The sequence below is a fragment of the Musca domestica genome, unplaced genomic scaffold (assembly GCF_030504385.1).
Source record: "Musca domestica strain aabys unplaced genomic scaffold, Musca_domestica.polishedcontigs.V.1.1 61, whole genome shotgun sequence".
NCBI classification, from domain to species: Eukaryota; Metazoa; Arthropoda; class Insecta; order Diptera; family Muscidae; genus Musca; species Musca domestica.
This window is the reverse complement of record NW_026712367.1, coordinates 1,196,882-1,218,298: the sequence shown is the minus strand read 5'-3', so window position 1 is coordinate 1,218,298 and position 21,417 is coordinate 1,196,882. Positions and strand designations below refer to the sequence as shown.

Genomic DNA, 21,417 nt, shown 5'->3' with positions numbered 1-21,417 from the left:
ACGTTTATTGTCTTTTTAATATCCTTTAAAAATTGTTTAAAAAATCCACGTTTATTGTCTTTTTAATATCCTTTAAAAATTGTTTAAAAAATCCACGTTTATTGTCTTTTTAATATCCTTTAAAAATTGTTTAAAAAATCCACGTTTATTGCCATCCAAATATCCTTTAAAAATTGTTTAAAAAATCCACTTTTATTCCTTTTAATATCCTTTAAAAATTGTTTAAAAAATCCAAGTTTATTGTTCTTCAAATATCTTTTAAAAATTGCTAAACTAAATTAACGCTAATTGTCCTTCTAATATCCTTTAAAATCAACGTTTTTTGTCCTCCAAATATCCTTTATAAATTGTTTAAAAAACCAATGTTTATTGCCCTCCAAATATCCTTTAAAAATTGTTTAAAAAATCCACGTTTATTGTCCTTCTAACATCCTTTAAAATTTGTTTAAAAAATCCAAGTTTATTGTCCTTCTAACATCCTTTAAAAATTGTTTAAAAAATCCACGTTTATTGTCCTTCTAACATCTTTTAAAAATTGTTTAAAAAATCCACGTTTATTGTCCTTCTAACATCCTTTAAAAATTGTTTCAAAAATTCGCGGTCATTGTCCTTCTAATATCCTTTAGAAATTGTTTAAAAAATCTACATTTATTGTCCTTCTAACATCCTTTAAAAATTGTTTAAGAAATCCACGTTTATTGTCCTTCTAACATCCTTTAAAAATTGTTTAAAAAATCCACGTTTATTGTCCTTCTAGCATCCTTTAAAAATTGTTTAAAAATCCACGTTTATTGTCCTTCTAACATCCTTTAAAAACTGTTTAAAAAAAACCATGTTTATTGTCCTTCTAACATCCTTTAAAAATTGTTTAAAAAATCCACGTTTATTGTCCTTCTAACATCCATTAAAAATTGTTTAAAAAATTCTCGTTTATTGTCCTTCTAATATCATTTAAAAAATCCACGTTTATTGTCCTTCCACTATCCCTTAAAAATTGTTTAAAAATTCCACGTTTATTGTCTTTCGAATATCCTTTAAACATTGTTTAAAAAATGCACGTTTATTGTCCTCCAAATATCCTTTAAAAATTGTTTAATTAAACCACGTTTATTGTCCTCCAAAAATATGCTTTAAAAATTGCTTAAAAAATCCACGTTTATTGTCCTTCTAATATCCTTTAAAAATTGTTTAAAAAATCCACGTTTATTGTCCATCAAATATCCTTTAACATTTTTTAAAAAATCCACGTTTATTGTCCTCCAAATATATTTTAAATTTTTTTTAAAAAATCCACGCTTATTGTCATTTTAATATCCTCTAAAATTGTTTAAAATTCCACGCTTATTGTCCTTCTAATATCCTTTAAAAATTGTTTAAAAAACCCATGTTTATTGTCCTTTAAAAATTGCTTAAACAATCCACGTTTATTGTCCTCCTAATATCCTTAAAAAAATTTTTTTAAAAAATCCACGTTTATTGTCCTTCTAATATCCTCCTTGGCTTTCTTAAACAGGTCCTTTAAAATTGTTAAAATTGTTTTTAAATTCTCATATTTTATTTTACAAAACCTCTCAATTATTTCCCACTTAAAATCGTTCTCATTTTACGCTCAGTGCAAATGTCCTTGCTCCTCTTTTACTCTGTTTATTTCATTGAGAAAATTGAATAATTTCCAAAACAAATGTCACGTTATTTTAGCTCACAAATAATGGTTAAATTATCTATAGATTGTCGCCGCTTGCCATTTCGAAAATATGTATCAACCTGAATTTTATACTCGGCTGAGGGGAAAACATCGGGTATGTTAACTTTTTCCGGTCGTAATTTATACCATGAATAATTGCCCTGTAATCATGAGAGGGAAAATATTATTAAAAAATAATAAAAAATTTTAAAAATTCAATCATCAACCTTTCTAATGGGACAACTTTTGGGTAAGCTGCCAAATTTCAAGAAATTCTGGACCCACACAGTTATTAAATTTGCATCCTCCTTGCCCAAAATATTGCAAACATTCACATCATAATTGATGAGTTTACGAAAATTGGCGCTTTTACGCTCCTTGACAAAGAGTGCTGTCACAATCCATGGATCAAATGGATAATCTTGGGCAACATTCAAAATAACATCCACAGAGGTGTTGCGCAGATTGAGGCGATGCTCCTCGATATAGGTGCTATCGAATTCCACTTTGTACGAGTAAAAATACAAGGTTTTTCTCTGGAAGAAAAGATAAATTAGGAGATTACAGAATATTCGAAAAACAAAAATTATTTACCTTAGCCGCAAGACCCTCAAAAACCATTGAGGTCACCATTACATAAAATAATAAATTTATTTTCCAAATCATTTTTCCCAGTTTTTAGTTTTTCGTCCTAAAGTTCGTACTGATAGTAATTTTGAAAAAAAATATTTTATTATTTCAAATCCAAATCAGTCAGACAATGAGCTAGGGGCTTGTCCAATTTCAATAATTTGGAATTTTTAATTTGTTTATTCGCTACGAACTATTAAATATGAAGCTATTTATAACTCACTTAGATGGCACCAGATATGGATTTTATAGTTGAGTGAATTCAAATTAAAAAACATTTAATTACATCACGACCAGTGATGTCAATCTGCCAAAAAAAATAGAAGGAATAATATTTACAATTTTTTAAATAAATTTTTGGGCGGCAAATTATCCCACAAGATCTAGATTTTTTTTACCAATTATAGGAGAATACAAGAAGGACGATAAACATAGAGTTATTTAGAAAATGTTTGGAGGATATTAGAAGAACAAGAAATGTGGATTTTTTTAAACAATTTTGAGGGCATTATAAGGACATTAAACGTGGATTTTTTAAACAATTTGTAAAGGATATTAGAAGGACAATAAACGTGGATTTTTTAAACAATTTTTCAAGGATATTCGGAGGATTATGAGCGTGGATTTTTAAACAATTTTTCAAGGATATTCGGAGGATTATAAGCGTGGATTTTTTAAACAATTTTTCAAGGATATTCGGAGGATTATAAGCGTGGATTTTTTAAACAATTTTTCAAGGATATTCGGAGGATTATAAGCGTGGATTTTTTAAACAATTTTTCAAGGATATTCGGAGGATTATAAGCGTGGATTTTTTAAACAATTTTTCAAGGATATTCGGAGGACAATAATTTTTTTTAAACAATCTTTCAAGGATATTCGGAGGACAAAAATTTTTTTTAAACAATCTTTCAAGGATATTCGGAGGAAAATAATTTGTTTAAACAATTTTTCAAGGATATTCGAAGGACAATAAGCGTGGATTTTTTAAACAATTTTAAGGACATTAAACGTGGGTTTTTTAAACAATTTTTAAAAAATTTTTTTAAACAATTTTTCAAGGATATTCGGAGGACAATAAGCGTGGATTTTTTAAACAATTTTTCAAGGATATTCGGAGAACAATAGGCGTGGATTTTTTAAACAATTTTTCAAGGATATTCGGAGGACAATAGGCGTGGATTTTTTAAACAATTTTTCAAGGATGTTAGAAGGACAATAAACGTGGATTTTTAAATATTTTTTTAAGGATGTTAGAAGGACAATAAGCATAGATTTTTTAAATATTTTTTAAAGGATGTTAGAAGGACAATAAACGTGGATTTTTTAAACAATTTTTCAAGGATATTCGGAGGATTATGAGTGTGGATTTTTTAAACAATTTTTAAAAGATATTCGGAGGATAATAAGCGTGGAATTTTTAAACAATTTTTAAAGGATGTTAGAAAGACAGTAAGCGTGGATTTTTTAAACAATTTTTAAAGGATATTCGGAGGATAATAAGCGTGGATTTTTTAAACAATTTTTAAAGGATATTCGGAGGATAATAAGCGTGGATTTTTTAAAAAAATTTTAAAGAATATTCGGCGAATAATAAGCGTGGATTTTTTTTAACAATTTTTAAAGGATATTCGGAGAATAATAAGCGTGGATTTTTTAAACAATTTTTAAAGGATATTCGGAGGATAATAAGCGTGGATTTTTTAAACAATTTTTAAAGGATATTCGGAGGATAATAAGCGTGAGTTTTTTAAACAATTTTTAAAGGATATTCGGAGGACAATAATTTTTTTAAACAATTTTTCAAGGATATTCGGAGGGCAATAAGCGTGGATTTTTTAAACAATTTTTCAAGGATATTCGGAGGGCAATAAGCGTGGATTTTTTAAACAATTTTTAAAGACTATTCAAAGGACAATAAACGTGGAAGGACGGACAATAAACATGGATTTTTTAAACAATTTTTAAAGGATATTCGAAGGACTATAAACGTGGATATTTTTTAACAATTTTTAAAGGATATTCGAAGAACAATTTAACAATGGACCCACATCCAATTTTTCTTTCCGAAAACTATTTCAACGACTCCATATGTAAACCCTAGAAACAAACAATGACTTCAACATCAAATTTCAAGTTTTCAACTCTATCCCATCACCCAATAAGAAATTTGGTAACATTTAACCCATATAGCCAAACCAATCTCTCCATTATAGACACCTAAAATGATCCAAAAATAGTATGATTTAGCAATTTTTGGACAATTATAGAACTTATTTGAAAAACCAACACCAGATCGAAACAGCAGATACCAGCAGAGGCATCCATATCAAATTTGAGAATTCCAGCTCTATCCCTTCACTCAAGAACATATTTAGTACTTTTCGTACAATTATGGTACATATTTTCAAAACCATCTGAATATCTTAACACCATATAAAAATAGAGACCTCAATATCAAATATGAGGATTCCAGATCTATCCCTTCATCGCAATGTCCAATTTAGTACCACTTAGTACTTTTCGTAAAATTATAGTACAATTCCAAGACCACCTCTATATCTTAATCCCAGATACCAACAAAGACCTCAATATCAAATTTCGAGATTCTAGCTGTATCTCTTCACTTAATACCCAATTTAGTACTTTCGTAATAATAGAAAATTTTCTAGACCATTTCCACATCTTTCGAACAATTAGATAACAAATTTTCAAAACCTCCTCCTTCTCAACACCTGATACCAATAGAGACCTCAATATAAAATTGCACGGTTTCAGCTCCATTCCTTAACCCAATAACAAATTTGGTACTATTTACCAAACCACCTTCATATTTCAATCCTCGATACCAACAGGGACCTCAATATGAAATCGCACGGTTTCATCTCAATCCCTTCTCCCAATATCCAATTTAGTACCACTTGTCGAACAAGTAAGTACATATTTCCTAGATGGTCTAGGATTTTAATCCCAGAGACCTCAATATCAAATTTGCAGTACACATTTCCGAAACCACCTTCATATGTCCAGGTACCAAATTTTGATTTCAAGTACTACTTTTCACCCAATACCAAATTGTACCAAATATAGTACTATTTAGAACATTTGGTGCACTTATAGTGCACATTTCCAAAACCACCCTCTGATTACAAAACCAACACCAAAACGGACCCCAATGCAAAATTCCAGCATTCTCGTTCACCCTAAACCAAACTGTACTACATTTAGTACCATTTAGTAGAGTTCGCATACTTAGGACTAATTTTCAAAAGCCAACTTCATATATCAAACTTTCTTTCCAACCTTGATTCTCATACCCAATTTCAAGTTTTTAGCTTTATCCGATCACATAATACCAAATTTAGTACCATTTTACAATTTTTCATAACTTTAAAGTTCAAATTTCCAAAAAAAAACTTTGTTACATATATTCTACACTCCCTCGGTGACATTCCTACTAAATTTCAGATTTGAACCTCGTTCCGTTTGTCCCATACAAAGTATTTAATTTTTAGTACATTTGAATACCTATCGTACTTTTTAGTACGAATTTTTAATTGGTTTTTTAGAATGCAATCGTTGCAATTAGCAATTTTTTTAATGAACTTTTTCCATTAACCAAAAATTTTTTTTCGATCACTGAACTGTTTATACGATTAAATATAGATTCTAATATTTAATTTTTTAAATCACTGGCAAAATGTCGTCGGTCAACACAGGAACATGGTTTCGAAATTTTGTGCTTATATTTTTAATTCCATTGCATTTTGTATTAGCCTCTGAAAAACTGTATAGCTATGTCTCAGCTACAGCCGAATATAAAAGTGAGTTCTTTTCCGATTTAGATATGTCTATAAAGAATGGTTCCATGGATGTAATTGTGAATACAATCAAGGACTTTACTACTGATCCTTGGGTAAGATTACTGGTACTCATGAGACGTTCACAGTCGGCCAAGAATCGAACGCTACTCCACTACGACATCAATGTTTGTAAAATTTTGGGTAGACAGCAGACCAATTTCCTGTCCACATGGCTGCAGAATTATTTTCGTTTGGGCAATATGCCTTCGGAATGTCCTATTAGGAAGGTAAAGAGGGGAGTAATAAAAGTTGGAATTTTTTTGATAAACGTTATTCTTTTCCTTTTTTGTAGGGCAACTACTCCTGGTGCAATCTCAGGCCGGAGATGTTAAGCATGCCAATGTTCTTTTCCAAGGGACAATATATAGGTGGAGCCAATATTTATTTTCGCAAGAGAGGGATAAAGAATTCCATAGCTAATCTTACGACAATAATGGAAATAAAGTGAATATATATGGATATGGACAAAAAAACGGAAATTTTTAAAACAATTTTAGAAGGATATTATAAAGGAACATAAGAGTGGACTTTTTTAAAAAAATTTAGGAGGATATTAAAAGGACTTTAAACGTGGATTTTTTAAGCAACTTTCAAAGGATATTAGAAGGACAATAAACGTGGATTTTTTAAACAATTTTTTAAGGATATTAGAAGGACAATAAAGAGGGATTTTTTAAATAATTTTTTAAGGATATTAGAAGGACAATGAACTTGATTTTTTTAACACAATTTTAGGAGGATCCATAAAGGACAGCAAATGTGGATTTTTTAAACAATTTTTAAAGGATATTAGAAGGACAATAAACGTGGATTTTTTAAACCATTTTTTAAGGATATTGTAAGGATAAATAAAGTGGATTTTTAGACATTTTTTTTGGATATTGGAAGGACAATAAATGTGGATTTTTTTAAATAATTTTTAAAGGTTATTAGAAGGACAATAAACGTGGATTTTTTAAACCAATTTTTAAAGGACAATAAACGTGGATTTTTTAAACAATTTTTAAAGGTTACTAGAAGGACAATAAATGGGATTTTTTAAAATAATTTTTAAAGGTTACTAGAAGGACAATAAATGTGGATTTTTTAAACCAATTTTTAAAGGACAATAAACGTGAATTTTTTACACAATTTTAGGAGGATCCATGAAGGACAGCAAACGTGGATTTTTTAAACAATTTTTAAAGGATATTAGAAGGACAATAAACGTGGATTTTTTAAAATAATTTTTAAAGGTTATTAGAAGGACAATAAACGTAAGTTTTTTAAACAATTTTAAAGGATATTAGAAGGACAATAAACGTGGATTTTTTAAATAATTTTTGAAGGTCACTAGAAGGACAATAAATGTGGATTGTTTAAACCAATTTTTAAAGGACAATAAACGTTAATTTTTAAACAATTTTTAAAGGTTACTAGAAGGACAATAAATGTGTATTTTTTTTAAATAATTTTTAAAGGACAATAAACGTTAATTTTTAAACAATTTTTAAAGGTTACTAGAAGGACAATAAATGTGGATTTTTTTTAAATAATTTTTAAAGGTTACTAGAAGGACAATAAATGTGGATTTTTTAAACCAATTTTTAAAGGACAATAATCGTGGATTTTTTAAACAATTTTTAAAGGTTACTAGAAGGACAATAAATGTGGATTTTTTTTAAATAATTTTTAAAGGTTACTAGAAGGACAATAAATGTGGATTTTTTAAACCAATTTTTAAGGGACAATAAACGTGGATTTTTTAAACAATTTTTAAAGGATATTAGAAGGACAATAAACGTGGATTTTTTATATAATTTTTGAAGGTTACTAGAAGGACAATAAATGTGGATTTTTTAAACCAATTTTTAAAGGACAATAAACGTGGATTTTTAAACAATTTTTAAAGGTTACTAGAAGGACAATAAATGTGGATTTTTTTAAAATAATTTTTAAAGGTTACTAGAAGGACAATAAATGTGGATTTTTTAAACCAATTTTTAAAGGACAATAAACGTGGATTTTTAAACAATTTTTAAAGGTTACTAGAAGGACACTAAATGTGGATTTTTTTTAAATAATTTTTAAAGGTTACTAGAAGGACAATAAATGTGGATTTTTTAAACCAATTTTTAAAGGACAATAAACGTGGATTTTTTAAACAATTTTTGAAGGAAATTAGAAGGACAATAAACAGGTATTTTTTAAATAATTTTTTAAGGATATTAGAAGGACAATGAACTTGATTTTTTTAAAACAATTTTAGGAGGATCCACAAAGGACAGCAAACGTGGATTTTTTAAACAATATTTAAAGGATATTAGAAGGACAATAAACATGGGCTTTTTAAACAATTTTTAAGGATATTAGAAGGACAATGAACTTGATTTTTTTAAACAATTTTAGGAGGATCCATGAAGGACAGCAAACGTGGGTTTTTTAAACAATTTTTAAAGGATATTAGAAGGACAATAAACGTGGGTTTTTTAAACCATTTTTTAAGGATATTGTAAGGATAATTAAAGTGGATTTTTAGACATTTTTTTTGGATATTGGAAGGACAATAAATGTGGATTTTTTTAAATAATTTTTAAAGGTTATTAGAAGGACAATAAACGTGGATTTTTTAAACCAATTTTTAAAGGACAATAAACGTGGATTTTTTAAACCAATTTTTAAAGGACAATAAACGTGGATTTTTTAAACAATTTTTAAAGGTTACTAGAAGGACAATAAATGGGATTTTTTTAAATAATTTTTAAAGGTTACTAGAAGGACAATAAATGTGGATTTTTTAAACCAATTTTTAAAGGACAATAAACGTGAATTTTTTACACAATTTTAGGAGGATCCATGAAGGACAGCAAACGTGGATTTTTTAAACAAATTTTAAAGGATATTAGAAGGACAATAAACGTGAATTTTTTACACAATTTTAGGAGGATCCATGAAGGACAGCAAACGTGGATTTTTTAAACAATTTTTAAAGGATATTAGAAGGACAATAAACGTGGATTTTTTAAAATATTTTTTAAAGGTTATTGGAAGGACAATAAACGTAAGTTTTTTAAACAATTTTAAAGGATATTAGAAGGACAATAAACGTGGATTTTTTAAATAATTTTTGAAGGTCACTAGAAGGACAATAAATGTGGATTGTTTAAACCAATTTTTAAAGGACAATAAACGTTAATTTTTAAACAATTTTTAAAGGTTACTAGAAGGACAATAAATGTGGATTTTTTTAAAATAATTTTTAAAGGTTACTAGAAGGTTGGTTTTTTAAACCAATTTTTAAAGGACAATAAACGTGGATTTTTTAAACAATTGTTGAAGGAAATTAGAAGGACAATAAACGTGGATTTTTTAAACAATTTTTGAAGGAAATTAGAAGGACAATAAACGTGGATTTTTTAAACAATTTTTAAAGGATATTAAAAGGACGATCAACGTTGATTTTTTAAACAATTTTTAAAGGATATTAAAAGGACGATAAACGTGGATTTTTTAAACATTTTTTAAAGGATATTAAAAGGAATCCAAACGTGGATTTTTTAAACATTTTTTAAAGGATATTAAAAGGAATCCAAACGTGGATTTTTTAAACATTTTTTAAAGGATATTAAAAGGACGATAAACGTGGATTTTTAAACATTTTTTAAAGGATATTAAAAGGAATCCAAACGTAGATTTTTTAAACATTTTTAAAGGATATTAAAAGGAATCCAAACGTAGATTTTTTAAACATTTTTAAAGGATATTAAAAGGAATCCAAACGTAGATTTTTTAAACATTTTTAAAGGATATTAAAAGGAATCCAAATGTGGATTTTTTAAACAATTTTTAAAGGATAATAAAAAAAATTTGGAAGATCAATGAAGGACACTCTTTTTTAACAGTTTTAAGAGATTAATAGACTCGGCTTTTTTAAACAGTTTTGGGAAAATCCATAAAGGACACTAAGCGGGAACTTTCTAGGTTATTCTGGAGGATGCATATAGAGAATAACCGTGGATTTTATAAAACATTTTAGGACGATCGACGAGGACACCGAACTTGGATTTTTAAACAATTTAGAAAGTTTATACAACTTTAGGATGATTTATGAATGATAATAAGGTTGAATATTTATACAGTCTTAAGAGGATCTTAAAGGGCACTAATCTTGGATTTTTTAACAATTTTAGGAGGATCTGTAAAGAATACTAAGCGTTGATTTTTGTACAATTTTAGGATAATTTATAAAGGTCACTTGTCGTAGATTTTATACAATTTTAGGAGGATTTAGGGAGGACTCAGAAAAGACGATGATAGTGAATTTTTCAAACAATTTTAAAAGGGATCCCCCCTCGGACTTAAAGCATGGATGTTTATTCAATATTTGGAGGCTCCAGAAATAAAACAAAGAGTGAATATTCTAAACGATTTTGCAACGGTCTCCAAAGGACTCTAGAAGTGAATTTTTAAAATAATTTTAAAACATCCATAAAGGACTATAATCGTAAATTTTCCAAGCAACTGTAAGAGGATTCATAAATAACTACAAACTTGTACTACTTTCCTGGCTTTTAGAAAATAAAACCAAAAACTTAAGCCACCCTGTGTCCTTTTCATAATTCAACTGTGAAAGGATACGAAATTTGTGTCTGATTGGCTCTCTCTCTCTCTTTCTCTTCATTTCAGGTAGAAGGATTATTGAATATTTTGAGAGATCATCCCTTATAGAACTGTAAAACCATTTGATGACATTTCTGTTTTAATCATGTGCTGCTTCATTTCACCGCAAATAATTCTCATTCACTTAGGAAAATTGTTCACTTAAAGTGTTATCCTTGTTCAGTGTTTGGTTATCGCTTCTCGGCCTTATGGCTAAGATCAAAGTGTAGTATCTGTTCTTATCAGCTTAACATCTGATAGATCCTCCATCGGAGGACAACAAATGTTAAACTGATTTTTGGAAATTGACGGAAGTTTTCAAGGGGCTTGCTCCACTTCTGTCACGGGTTGGCCCGGTATTGCAGTACCGCCGGGATTTCGACCCACTTTACTTAAATACATTGAAGTGGTTATTTAATTAATTTCTTCGTGGATTTTAATAACATAATTCGAAAGATAATAAGAATCTATCTTAAGAGAGCATTTCTTAAGGATTTTCTTCGAAGATTATTTTAGAATATTTTCGAAAAAATTCTGATTCAATAGTTGTATTTTTAAATAGTATTTTTTGGTAGACTATCTGATACACATTTGCGGGCTTTTAAATAAAATTTTTTAAGCGCTTCAGGGTACCAACTGTGGACTTCTGAAGAATAATTTTTGAAGGACGGACAACTCGTGGATTTTTAAAGAATTATTTTGAAGGACAATACGTGGATTTCTAAAGAATAGTTTTTGAGGGATCATTCGTGGATTTCTAAAGAATAGTTTTTGAAGGATCATTCGTGGATTTCTAAAGAATAGTTTTTGAAGGTTCATTCGTGGATTTTCAATTTCTTGAAGAAATAACAGAGCTGTGTTTAATGGGGGATTAGATCTCCATTAGTGGATTTTTGAAAGATATTTTTGGAGGGCTCTCTTATCATTATTCGTAGAATTTTAAGTAATATTTTTTGAAGCATTAATCCCGGGCTAGGCAAAAAGTATCCCATGGGATGTCTGTGTGTTTACCAACACAATTTTAAAAAATAAATTGTTTTGCATTTTCTGCAAATTGGTTTTGGGGGAATATTTAGTCTTGTTCGAGCAGTCGTTGTCAACGTCTCAAAAGCTCTTCAAAAATATTATTTAAAAAGTCCATGTCTCGAAGGCTCTTCAAAAATATTCTTTAAAAGTCTTCATCAAAAATATTCTTTAAAAAGTCCATGTCTCGAAGGTTCTTCAAAAAATATCCTTCAAAACTCCATGCTCTTAAAAAAATCAACGTCCCGAAACCTCTTCAAAGATATCCTTTAAAAAAGTATCCAAAAAATATTCTTTAAAAAGTCCACGTCTCGAAGGCTCTTCAAAAAATATTCTATAAAAAGTCCACGTCTCGAAGGCTCTTCAAAAAATATTATTTAAAAAGTTCACGTCTCGAAGGCTCTTAAAAAAAAAATTCTTTAAAAATTCCACGTCTCAAAGGCTCTTCAAAAAATATTCTTTAAAAAGTCCACGTCTCGAAGGCTCTTCAAAAATTATTCTTTAAAAAGTCCACGTCTCGAAGGTTCTTCAAAAAAAAAAATTCTTTAAAAAGTCCACGTCTCGAAGGCTTTTCAAAAAAAATTCTTTAAAAAGTCCACGTCTCGAAGGCTCTTCAAAAAAAAGTTATTTAAAAAGTCCACGTCCCAAAGGCTCTTCAAAAAATATTCTTTAAAAAGTTCGCGTCTCGAAGGCTCTTAAAAAAATATTCTTTAAAAAGTCCACGTCTCGAAGGCTCTTCAAAAAAAATTCTTTAAAAAGTCCACGTCTCGAAGGCTCTTCAAAAAAAATATTTTTTAAAAAGTCCGCGTCTCGAAGGCTCTTTAAAAAATATTCTTTAAAAAGTCCACGTCCCAAAGGCTCTTCAAAAAATATTCTTTAAAAAGTTCACGTCTCGAAGGCTCTTCAAAAAATATTCTTTAAAAAGTCCACGTCTAGAAGGCTCTTCAAAAATTATTCTTTAAAAAGTCCACGTCTCGAAGACTCTTAAAAAAATATTCTTTAAAAAGTTCACGTCTCGAAGGCTCTTAAAAAAATATTATTTAAAAAGTCCACGTCTCGAAGACTCTTCAAAAAATATTCTTTAAAAAGTCCATATCTCGAAGGCTCTTCAAAAAAAATTCTTTAAAAAGTCCACGTCTCGTAGGCTCTTCAAAAAAAATTCTTTAAAAGGTCCACGTCTCGAAGGCTCTTCAAAAAATATTTTTTAAAAAGTCCACATCTCGAAGGCTCTTCAAAAAATATTCTTTAAAAAGTCCACGTTTCGAAGGTCCTTCAAAAAATATTCTTTAAAAAGCCCACGTCTCGAAGGCTCTTCAAAAAAAATTCTTTAAAAAGTCCCCGTCTCGAAGGCTTTTCAAAAAAAAATTCTTTAAAAAGTCCCCGTCTCGAAGGCTTTTCAAAAAATATTCTTTAAAAAGTCCACATCTCTAAGGCTCTTCAAAAAATATTCCTTAAAAAGTCCACGTCTCGAAGGCTCTTCAAAAAATATTCTTTAAAAAGTCCACGTCTCGAAGTCTCTTCAAAAAATATTCTTTAAAAAGTCCACGTCTCGAACGCTCTTCAACGAATTTGAAAACAAATATAAAAAAAAATTAAAAAAAAATTTATTATTAAAAAAGTCCTAATTATTCATGGATTTTTTTGAAAAATTATGAGAGCTTAATTCACAGATTTTTGAATAATATTTTTTTCAAAGAACTCTTAATTTTTAAAATCTAACCTTCATTCCTTGAAATCTGTATTTATGTTTTCAAATCAAGTTTTTTAATAGTTCCTCGTGCCGAAAACATAACAAGCTCATTATGTTATATCATATCTTGAATAATTACAACATTTAATAACCGCAAATTAAAATTGAAACTACTTCCTCTTTTCCACGCGCATTTCCGATCATTTCAATCAACCATACCCAAGCAACTACAACCCAATGCGGAGTGAATCCACAATTTTCTCTCTCCCAATATTTATTACATTGGCCTTGATTCTTGGCCATCTGACGATGACAATCCTTGGCCAACAAATCCTATTCACCTCTGCCGATGTGAAATCCAATTCAACCTTTTTCCAAGAATTTGCAATGGTGGCCCAAAACGGTTCATTGGATATTTTCATGAATATTACACAAGACTTTCCACAGGATCCGTGGATTAGCATGGCGATATTAATGAAGATCCCTAATAAGACCGAGCATCGTAAATTGCTGCAATACAATGTGAATATGTGTAAAATACTGAGTAAAAATGAACGCAGCTTGATCTCGATATGGCTGCAGAATATCTTCAAACTGGGTGATATACCGAAAAAATGTCCCATCATAGAGGTAATGTGGAAGTATCAGATATTAAAATATATTTTATATCATAAATTTCCCCCCTTTTTTAGGGTTACTACACTTGGTGTGGCTTGCGACCGGAGATGTTAAACATACCGCCATTCTTTGCTCGCGGTGAATATTGTGTCAAAATGGAATTATATTTTCGCCAAAGGAAACCAAAACTATCTCTAGCCAATATGACAATTATTGTTGAGAAAAAATGATGCGGCAATAAAATAAATTATTATTTGTTCAACAAATAAGTTTTATAATTTATTTACAAAATTATGTCGAGATCCCTATTATCCTTCCATCTGTACCACTTGCCATCCTTAAAACTAAAAGTGACATTTATTATTGTAAAGGTGGGCCGAAATCCCGGCGGTACTGCAATACCGGGCCAACCCGCGACAGAAGTGGAGCAAGCCCTTTGAAAACTTCCGTCAATTTTCAAAAATCAGTTTAACATTTGTTGTCCTCCGATGGAGGATCTATCAGATGTTAAGCTGATAAGAACAGATACTACACTTTGATCTTAGCCATAAGGCCGAGAAGCGATAACCAAACACCGAACAAGGATAACACTATGAGTGAAAAAATTTCCCAAGTGAATGAGAATTATTTGCGGGCGAAATGAAACAGCATATGATATTAAGATCACTTTTATGAGGGAGAATCTTTCAAAGGATTAGTCCCTTTACCTGAAATAAAATGAGTGTGCGAGAGAGAGCCAAGCAGCAATAAATGTGCATAATTAAATTGTGAGAGAGTGTATGAGCGTGGTCGAGCATTCACCCTCAAAAATAGCTGACGTAGAGAGAAAAAAATAATACGCGAATACGCATATAACCAGTGCCGCTAAAGTACGTTTTTTTTGGCAGTTTTGTACATCTGTTTTATTTTCAGATCTCTTAAAAGACTACATGAGAGAGAGTGAGAGGGAGAAAGAGCAACAAATGTCTCTTTCCTTAACAACGTTGAGTAAAGAAGGATATAGTGGCAAATATTTTTGGATTTTTTTTTCTAAACCCAAGGAAGTTATTTGGCTATTTGAAAATTCGCGATTATGGTCTATAAAGGATCCTCTGAAATTGTTTGAATATTCACATATATTGTCCTTAATAAAACTTACTAATGGATATTTTTTAAAATTTCCAAAAAAAAACACCTTCATGGATCCTACTAAAATTGTTTACCAATCATCGTTACTCGACCATTATGGAACACACTTAAATAGTTTAAAAAATCCACTTTCGGTTTAATTAAAAATCCTTTAAAAATAAAAAACACGATTGGTAAATTTCATGAATTCACAGAAAATTGATCAAAAAATCCACATTTGACATTCATTTTAAATTCGCCCAATTTTTTTTAAAAAATTCCGAATTTATGACGTTTTTTTAAAATTATTCGAAAATCACTATTTATCGTCCTTTATGGATCTTATGGATAAAAAGTCTTTAAATATTCAAGTTGAGTGACCTTTTGGATCCTTCCGAAAAAATTCCCCCATTTATGGTCCTGAAATGGTTTGGAAAATTATCTTTTAATATCCTTTATGGATCTTCATAAAATTGTTAGATAAAATCCAATTCTGTTGTAGATTTTTGGATGCTCTTAAAATAGTTTATGTTTATTGTCCTTCGTGGATCCTCTTATAATTGTTTAAAATAATCCACATTTGAATCTTCAACATTTTGTTTAAAAAATCTACGCTTATTATCGTTTACGGATGCTCCTTCGTGGATCCTACAATAATTATTTCGAAAATCGCAGTTTTTTGCCCTTATGTATCCTTCTGAAATCATTTGAAAATATCCACATATGGTGTCCTTTATCCATGCTTCTCAAATCACTTATAGAGTCCTTGCTCAGTGTCCTTTCCGGAGGCTGTTAAAATTGTTTAGAATTCTTTGTTTAGTACAATTTATAGATCTTTCTAAAATTGTTAAAAAAATGTTCTTTTAATGTGATTCATGGAGCACATAAAATTTTTCAAAAATCAAATTTCACTGTCCTGGGGAACCAAAACCCATATAGGTTTAAAATGAGATAATCTTTATTTATAAAAGAAAAGTTAAATAACTTACTGGATGACTATATGACAATAAATAAATAAATAAAAAAAACAAATAAAAAACAGTATTTTCAGCTGGACCGTACTTTGAATACCCTCCACCATTTGAAATGAATTTGGAAATTAAAAAAAAATTCATTCCGTTAATTTTTTTTAATCCGAATTTAGCCCTTATTTTGGGGTCTGTAGGAAGACATGGACCTGTATAGGCAACTTTTGAAATACAAAACTTGAAATAAAAAAACGGTAAATAGTGTAGCAAATCATCAAAATACCGAATTTAGGAAGGTACTGATATATAGGGCCTATACGAAGACCTGGACCTCCATAGACCATTTTCTGTCACAGACTTTAGTTCCCATTACGAACTCTAAACACGTAATTTTAAACTACTCCGGTCAGTAATGTAGCTAAAATCATCAAAATGCCAAATATAGGAGGTATTGTTATATGGGGCCTATACGAAAACCTGGATCTGCATAGACAATTTTCTGTCACAGGCTGGGGTATCCAATACGAATTTCATATACCAAATTTCAAACAATTCCATTGAATAATGTGGCTAAAATCATCAAAATACTCAATATAGGGAGGTACTGATATATGGTGCCTATACGAAGACCTGGATCTGGAAGATTGCTAGGCTGTAGTACCCATTACGAATTCTAAATTTGAAACAACTCCGATGAATAATGTCGCTAAAATAATCAAAATACCGAATATAAGGAGGGAGGCGCCTATACGAAGACGTGGGCTTTCGTTCGCAATTTTATGTTAAAATAAGATACCTGTAGCACCCATTAGGAATTCTAAATATGAAATTTGAAAAATCTCTGTTGAATAATCTTGCTAAAATCGTCAAAATATCGGATATTGGGGTGGGGGTTCAATTGTATGTGCGCTATACTATATCTTGGGCCCATATAGACAATTCTCTGCCAGGGAATAAAGTGCTTAGAAAGAACTTCTAGTATGGATTCTAAGACAATTCTATTCAAAAATGAAGCTAAAATCATCAAAATACCGAATATAGGGAGGTACTGCGATATTGGAGATATCAGATATCGAGGATATCTTTCCAGGGGATAAAGTACTCAGAAGGAATTATTTTTATTGTAAAATCATCAAAACACTGAAAATCGGGGGGTACCGTTATATGGGGGCTATACAATATGGTGGACCGATATAGCCCATCTTCAAACTTGACCTGCCTGTAGACAAAAGACTGATATGTGCAAGTATTTAGCTTCCTATCTTTAGTCGCTTTGACTCTAGCGTAATTACAACAGACGGACGGACGGACAGGGCTAAATCGTCTCAGAATTGTATGGTCTAAAATTATTATATTAAATTTTCAATAGAATTGTCCAAAAATCCACACAAAGAGTTCCTTTTGAGTACTTTACTCTCTGAAATTGGTACTACAGCCTATGACAAAAAATTACTTATGTAGGTCCACATCTCCGTATAAAGTTTTTCTTTAAGTGGTATTTTTTGACGCATTTTTTGAAATTTTTCAAGATCCTTAAAAATGGTTGAGGGTATTACTTGTTATGTGTAAAATTATCATTTCCATGAGTTACAAACGGAATGACGAACTTATTATACCCTCCATACTATGTATGATGGAGGGTATAAAAATTGAATACTTCGCATTGCACAAAAAGCATGAGACAGAATTCTTAAATTTCGAATAAGAGTCACTGATGGAGTGCAGGTGAAAATTTTTGTAGAAAGCATTTTTATGAACTTTCCGGCAAGAAAACATTTGAATGACTTGTTGGTCTAAAATAATGAGTCTGATTGTATTTAAAAACTTATCTGCCAAAAAAATGGCGCAAATATTTTTTTTAGGACATCCAGGCAAAATTCCTACATTTCTGCCCAGAAGTAATTAAATACTTTATAGGCATAGACTTATATATTTTTTTATTTTTAAAATCATTCACTTCAATTCATATGTTAAATACGAGGATACAACAATATCTTTAGAACCATCCATTTTCTTTCGATACCCACAAAGATGGGTTTGATATTTTCCCGCAGGTATATAAGTCGGTATGCTATCCTTGTCGAATTTGAAATTTCGAAATAAATAGACACTCTAAAGAAAACAAATCCAAATTAATCAACCAATAAATTTCTTAAAAATAAAATTACCTTACCTTGTAAAAGGGACAATCTGTGGAGAGATTGCCGTACTTAAATAAATTGCTAAGCCACACCTTTAACACTTCGATCTTGGAAGATTTTATGCGTTTTAGGGTGTCACACAAATCAATGTCATAGGAAAATATGCTGCGGAAATTTTTATTCGATCTCTGCCACAGACCCACACCCACAGTCAGCCACATATCACGGACATCCTGGCCGAATTCCACCAGGATATTCATGGAATCACGAGCCTTGCTGATGTTCACCTGAAATTGTCGCAGATATTTTGGATTTGCCTCATCCTTGGTGCCCAAGTAGTATATGTTGCGGGATTTCTGGAAATGGTGTTTGGAGGAGATATTAGTACTTGATTTATAATGACTTCCGTAGAACCAACCTTTTTGGCTGCCTGTGTTGGCAGGATTAAAAGCACCACAATGAAAAACAATTTCATGTGCATCTTTTTTTTATTCCAAAAACAAAAGGCCAAATATTTGTTTTGTTTTGATGACGAATCGGGAAACTATTTGACCCCGAAAGTAAAACGTCAATAAATATTTTTGTTGTTTTGTAAAAATAACAATATTGCTTTTTAATGATGGGGGGACAATATGAAATAATTATTTCAATTTATCGTCGATTAAAAAAACCGAAACAGATGTCTGCCTTATTGAAACACTATTGTACAGCATCAAGATTGGAAGAAATCAATGGAACTTTTTTTTTTGGGTACACAAGTACTACAGTGTTTTGCTAAAATGCAGCAGCATGTACCTCCACATAACCATCAAAATATGCTCTCAGTGGAGAGTACAGAGAGCAAAAAAAATATGACAACAAAATACAAACACACATTGAATGGGAGCATTGTGTTTGTTATGCATCACTTCAAAAAGTTTAAGAACCATGCAATGTTCATCCTACATATTTGTGCTTTCATGGATAAAATTCTCATTGACTTGGAAAAACTTCTGCCCTATAATGTAAGACTTCAAATTTGTTGAAAGTCATAATCAGGCAAAAGAAAGTTCTACGGAAAAGATTACATCGTACAGGAAACACTGAAAGGTATTCAACTCTTAAGGCAGTAATTCGCAACATCGATAAAATTGTCCAAGACGCAATTGCGGAATACGAGTCAGTTCAATGGGTACAATACCAGGTGCACGAACGTGCATATGTACAGTAGGGTTAAGACAAGACAAGAGTCCACATGACCATCAAAATATGCTCTCAGTGGAGAGTACAGAGAGTAAAAAAAAATGACAACCAAATACCAACACACATCGAATGGGAGCATTGTGTTTGTTATGTATCACATCAAACACGTTTAGAGCCATGCAATGTTTCTCCTAAACATTTGTGCTTTCATGGATAAAATTCTCATTGACTTGGAAAAACTTCTGCCTTATAATGTTTGATTTTTAATTTGTTGGCACAAGAAAGTTCTACGGAAAAGATTATATCGTACAGGAAACTCTGAAAGGTATTCAACTATCAGGGCGGAAATTCTCAACACCGATAGAATTATCCAAGGCGCAATTGCGGAATACGAGTCAGTTCAATAAGTACAAAACCAAGGGCACGAGCCTATTTGCAATTGGGTGTAAGCAGCCCTGCTCAAAACCGTGTTGTAGAACATGAGACGAAAAAAGAGATAATTTAAGAGAAAATTCAAATTCTGTTTTTCTTTATATTTTACTATTCCATTTAATTGTTTTTAAACATGAATGTTTGCCAAAAATAATCTATAAAGCAAATGGATAAAAAAATATTTGTATAAATAATGACTTAACGCCGTTTTGTTCTTGATTTAAAAAAGCAAGGAAAGATACATTTTTTTCTTGAGCATCGCTGGTTTAGGACAGCTGCTTGTATTCAATACTAGGTCAAAATCCAAGATGTCATCGGCTACGAAGTGGTCACGGCAGTCGTGTTTAGCTGAAGAGGCTGACATGTTAGCGAACGTCGTTCAAGGACACTTCAATGGTGGCGATTCTACTTTTTCGGTAATATTCTTAGAAATTATGTATAATGATACGTCTCCTTTAGTGACATTTGCAGATCGCCTAACTGCAGATGGATTCATAAAGGACAAGAGATAGCGACTTAATAAATTCCTCAAACCACCAAATATCAGGGTAAACAAGTGAAAAAGCTATAAGTTCGCTCGGGCCAAACTTTTAATACCCTCCACCATTTGGAAAGAAATTGGCACTTTTCAATAAAAAAAAATAAGAAAATAATAAAATCCGTTAGAAGAAATAAATAAAATCCGTTAAAATTCTGTAAAAATCTTAAAAATACCGAATGTAGCCTTTATATTACGGTCCATATGACAACTTTTTTCATAAGCCATTACAATATTCAAATCCGAAACTTGAAAAAAAATCGGTGAATAATGTAGCTATAATTATAAAAATATCGGATATAGGGAGATACAATTATATGTTGGCTATACCAAAACGACCTGCACAGTAATTTTCTGATATAGGTTTATTCATTACGAAATACCGAATATCGGGATGTACCGCTACATGGGGGCTACACGAAGACATGCACCGACAATTTTCTGTCATAGGCTGTCGTATCCATTACGAACTTCAAATACCAAATTTGAAATAATTCCTGTAAATAATGTCGCCAACATCATCAAAATACCGAATATCGGGAGGTACGGCTTTATGTGGGCTACACGAAGACAAGGACCTGCACTAACAATTTTCTGTCATAGGCTGTAGTATCCATTACGAACTTCAAACACCAAATTTGAAAGGATTCCGGTCACTAATATCATCAATATACCGAAAATCGGAAGGTACCGTTATGTGGGAGCTATACGAAGACGTGGACCTGTACAGACAATTTCCTGTCTCAGGTTGTAGTATTCATTACGAACTTCAAATACCAAACTTGAAACAATTCCGCTGCATAAAGTCGCTAAAATTGTCAAAATACTGAATATCGGGAGGTACCGTTATATAGGGGCTACACGAAGACGAGGACCTGCACGGACAATTTTCTGTCATAGGCT

The 21,417-nt window shown here is 30.9% G+C and overlaps 4 protein-coding genes and 2 non-coding genes across 6 annotated transcripts; 3 read left to right on the top strand and 3 right to left on the bottom strand.

The window, feature by feature from the left end:
• Positions 1 to 1,689: 1,689 nt before the first annotated feature.
• On the bottom strand, positions 1,690 to 2,305 carry LOC101888745 (uncharacterized). The gene is made up of 3 exons (XM_005175936.2): positions 2,279 to 2,305; positions 1,912 to 2,220; positions 1,690 to 1,845 (listed from the first exon to the last, which is right to left on the bottom strand). Exons 1-3 carry the CDS (start codon positions 2,303 to 2,305, stop codon positions 1,690 to 1,692), a joined length of 492 nt encoding a protein of 163 aa, XP_005175993.2.
• Positions 2,306 to 6,161: 3,856 nt separating this feature from the next.
• On the top strand, positions 6,162 to 6,625 carry LOC101888921 (uncharacterized). The gene is made up of 2 exons (XM_005175937.1): positions 6,162 to 6,404; positions 6,470 to 6,625. Exons 1-2 carry the CDS (start codon positions 6,162 to 6,164, stop codon positions 6,623 to 6,625), a joined length of 399 nt encoding a protein of 132 aa, XP_005175994.1.
• A 4,383-nt stretch (positions 6,626 to 11,008) lies between these two features.
• On the top strand, positions 11,009 to 11,207 carry LOC131805829 (U2 spliceosomal RNA). Its single transcript, XR_009343848.1, has one exon. It is a non-coding gene; the product is annotated as a U2 spliceosomal RNA (small nuclear RNA).
• Positions 11,208 to 13,837: 2,630 nt separating this feature from the next.
• On the top strand, positions 13,838 to 14,376 carry LOC101889103 (uncharacterized). The gene is made up of 2 exons (XM_005175938.2): positions 13,838 to 14,158; positions 14,221 to 14,376. Exons 1-2 carry the CDS (start codon positions 13,838 to 13,840, stop codon positions 14,374 to 14,376), a joined length of 477 nt encoding a protein of 158 aa, XP_005175995.2.
• A 136-nt stretch (positions 14,377 to 14,512) lies between these two features.
• LOC131805825 (U2 spliceosomal RNA) lies at positions 14,513 to 14,711 on the bottom strand. Its single transcript, XR_009343844.1, has one exon. It is a non-coding gene; the product is annotated as a U2 spliceosomal RNA (small nuclear RNA).
• A 3,463-nt stretch (positions 14,712 to 18,174) lies between these two features.
• On the bottom strand, positions 18,175 to 18,843 carry LOC109613619 (uncharacterized). Its single transcript, XM_020038673.2, has 3 exons — positions 18,781 to 18,843; positions 18,395 to 18,718; positions 18,175 to 18,333 (listed from the first exon to the last, which is right to left on the bottom strand). The coding sequence occupies exons 1-3, from the start codon at positions 18,841 to 18,843 to the stop codon at positions 18,175 to 18,177; spliced, it is 546 nt and encodes a 181-aa protein (XP_019894232.1).
• Positions 18,844 to 21,417: the final 2,574 nt, after the last annotated feature.